The 3,080-nt window shown below is 65.6% G+C and overlaps 2 protein-coding genes across 2 annotated transcripts; both read left to right on the top strand.

Annotated features, from left to right (window-relative positions):
• Positions 1-781: 781 nt before the first annotated feature.
• Positions 782-1,423, top strand: ARPC5-1 (actin-related protein Arp2/3 complex, subunit ARPC5; the record flags this gene model as incomplete). Its single annotated transcript, XM_005768823.1, has 2 exons — positions 782-861; positions 949-1,423. The coding sequence occupies 2 exons, from the start codon at positions 782-784 to the stop codon at positions 1,421-1,423; spliced, it is 555 nt and encodes a 184-aa protein (XP_005768880.1).
• A 473-nt stretch (positions 1,424-1,896) lies between these two features.
• On the top strand, positions 1,897-2,608 carry EMIHUDRAFT_370380 (hypothetical protein; the record flags this gene model as incomplete). Its single annotated transcript, XM_005768822.1, has 2 exons — positions 1,897-1,936; positions 2,100-2,608. A coding segment is annotated over one exon (183 nt), but the record flags the coding sequence as incomplete, so codon positions are not given.
• Positions 2,609-3,080: the final 472 nt, after the last annotated feature.

The raw sequence follows: 3,080 nt of genomic DNA, 5'->3' as shown, positions 1-3,080 counted from the left end.
GGGTTCCCCCCCCCCCCCCCCCCCCTTTAGCCGCCCCCCTCACCGCCCACACACACCCACCCACACCCACACCTTAGCCAGTTGCGGCGGCCTCCGCAGGTGCGGACGACTGCGCGGCCTTTTGCGCCAGACGCCAGACGTGGCTGATAGATTCTCGCTCCTGTGGGCAGTTCTCCGCATCCCGGGTAGAGCGAGCTCCCGAGGTGCTACCCGCTGCGCGCATTGGACTCCAAGTCGATACGAGCGCGCCGCGCGTGGAGCACGCGGCGCGCTCGCATCGATTCGCCACTTCCAGCGTGAGGTCGTGTGTAAATAGCTTCAAAGGAGGACCAAAAGGGATCTCTCTCCGTTCTACTAATGCCCTCAAAACAGGGACCTTTGGCAAAGGGGCTGGGAATGCTGCGCCGTCTCGCCCCGCCAGCGCCACCCCCCGCGCCGCCCGCGCCCGTCCGCCGTTCGACGACCAATACCATTCATCGGGACGCGGGGGCTCTCGGCTACGGACGGCCTACGGGACCGGCCCCAGCTTCGGCTGAGGGCTGAGGTAGTGGTAGTGGTAGAGCCCGACAAGCTGCCGAGCCCGAGGAAGGAGGTGGGGTCCTCACCCGCCGTCACCCCGGCGGCCCGCGCACGCACGCCGTCTGAGCCTAGCGCAGCGCGAACTCGCTCTGAGCCTAGCGCAGCGCGAGATTTGCGCAGCAACCCGGCCGGGCAACCCTTCAAAAAAGTTATTTTCTTCCAGGTCCACGCCCCTTTGCCCGACGCGCCCCGGTTTTTTGCGATGGCAGCGTCGTCCACCGACGATTCAGCCCTCATGGCGGCCATCCAGTCGCGCGACGCCGCCGTCAAGCCGCTGCTCAGGTGTGTGTGCTGGCAACGCGTTCTCCTTCCAACCCGCGCGCACACGGCACTCACGTCCGACTTGCGTGTGCGCTGATTGCCCGGCAGGAGCGACCCGCAGTCCGCTTTGCGCTTATCGCTCACCGATCCGCCGTACGCGACCAAGACGGCCGCGGTCAAGGAGGCCTCGTTCGAGGCGCGCAGCTCCGCACTTGCCACGCGTTTTGCCCTTTTGCCCCGCCATCGGTCACATTTAGCTGTGCGTGCTGACAAGGTGGTGGGCAAGGCACTGGTGGCGATAAAAGAGGCGGACATCGAGGCGGCGGTGAGTGCACTCTCGCTTGACGAGTGCGACGTGCTGATGAAGTACCTCTACCGCGGCTTTGGGATGGAGGGGCGTGAGAAGCTATACCCTGCGCTGCTCAAGGCGCCGCGAGGGGCGTGCGCCGTCCCCGCCCACCCTACTGCGACGACACCACCTCCCCTCCCTTCCTGCCCCCCTCAGTGGCATCCGGTCGTCTTGCGGCGCGCTGGACAGGCATCCATCGTGCGCGCCATCTCCGAGGTCCAGCGCGGGCTGTAGAGCGCGCCCAGGGGCAGCTACGTCTTAGTGTGCGCATGCTGGGGCTTCGTGTGTGTCTGCGAACGCTGTATCTGCGAGCGAAGCCAATCTTCTTTTTCGGAGGAGAGCCGTCTCCATCGTTCACTCAAATCTGCGAACACCCGGCAAGGGAGGGATGGGAGCACGGGAATTTTGGAGCACGAGGTTACTTTTTGAGACTGGGAACCGAGCAAGTGCGCTCGCCGGTCCAAAGTGGGGTCGCGGGTGGCCATGCGAAGTGGTTTCGCGCACTGCCCGCTGTAGCCCCCCCGAGGCGCCGGAGCGTGACCGAGTGTCGCCCCATGACCCCCGGCGCCGGCCCGAGCGCTGAGACCGAATGTGAAGCCAATGCGCGTGCGCCCCAAGCGCGGCACTCCTCGGCTACGGCATGCTGACACGGATCCCTATCCTCTCAGATTGCTATCGATCGGCGATATTGGATCTCGCACGCGACGTCGACGACTGACAAGGTAAACGCACTTTGTCAATGTGCAGGTCGAGCTACCAACCGTTGCGGAGCGGTTCAGCCTCGGAAGCCATACTATGGTGAGGCGGGGATTAGGTGGGAGGGCATGCGCTCGCACACATGAGTCCGGGAGAGCTCCCCGCCGGCGCTTGGTGCCCCAGCCAGCTCCGCCTTGCCGCGGCCCCTACGCAGGCGTCCAGCACCGACATCGTTTGCGAGCGTCGGGTGTTGGCTACTCTCTAGCCCCGTCACCCACCGCGCCGTCACCGGCCGCTTCGCGGCGTGCGAAACGCTCGCGTCTCCGCCACCGCTGGCCACCTCCGCGTTTCCCTGCGCCGCCACCAGGGGGACGCTTGCGCCTTGCCCCCTGGCCTGACGCGCGACCCTGCGCAGACGGCGCGCTCCGGCACGGAGCAGCGACCGCCCAGGCAGTCGCTGCTCCGCCCGCGCACCGCTGCCGCCGTCGCCGCCGCCGCTCCGCCCTTTCCATCAGTGTGTCTCGTGTGTGAGAGTGTGCTGTCTGTCACGCTTGTACCTGCGAGCTGCGTCTCTCCTCCGAGGCTCAGGCTGTGTCTCCTCTCATAGATCTGTCAACGAACCGCTGTCGCACATCTTTGAGTCAAACTCTCTCCTGTCGGTGTCGAGGCTGTCGCGTGTCGTGTGCGCGCGGCGATTGTAACCCGGGAGGCCTGCGCAGCTTCTAACGATGCACAAAAACGGGCCACACAAATGCCGTAAAGGACAGGCGTGGGACGTGAGGAGACGCGCGGCCGACACCGCCCAGCAGCGGCTCTGCGGAGACACACACAGGAAGGCGCACGATGCGTACAGTGATCGCCTGTCATGCGCCATCACCGACGTCGGGCGGGAGAGGAGCTCCAGCCAACAGTAGTGGCGAGCCAGTTTGCGCTGCACGATGAAATAGTACTCGTGCTGACGCATCCTCGCCCGAGTCATATTCCAAATGCCCTGCGACACCCCGCGTGCGACGGGAAGAAGAGGTGCGAGGCTGCGAAACTAAGAGCTTGATCGCGCCTCCAACGTCAGCGTCGGGGCGCAGTGACGAGCTCGAGCAGCTCTCGTCGAGCAAGCTCCGCCTCCGAGCTCTCGCAGCAACCATGCGCGTGCGCGCAGCCCAGGATCTCGCTCAGCGCCTTCCGTCCTGGGGGTTTG

Source organism: Emiliania huxleyi (assembly GCF_000372725.1).
Source record: "Emiliania huxleyi CCMP1516 unplaced genomic scaffold EMIHUscaffold_447, whole genome shotgun sequence".
Lineage (NCBI taxonomy): Eukaryota > Haptophyta > Isochrysidales > Noelaerhabdaceae > Emiliania > Emiliania huxleyi.
This window is presented reverse-complemented; position numbering and strand designations above follow the sequence as displayed.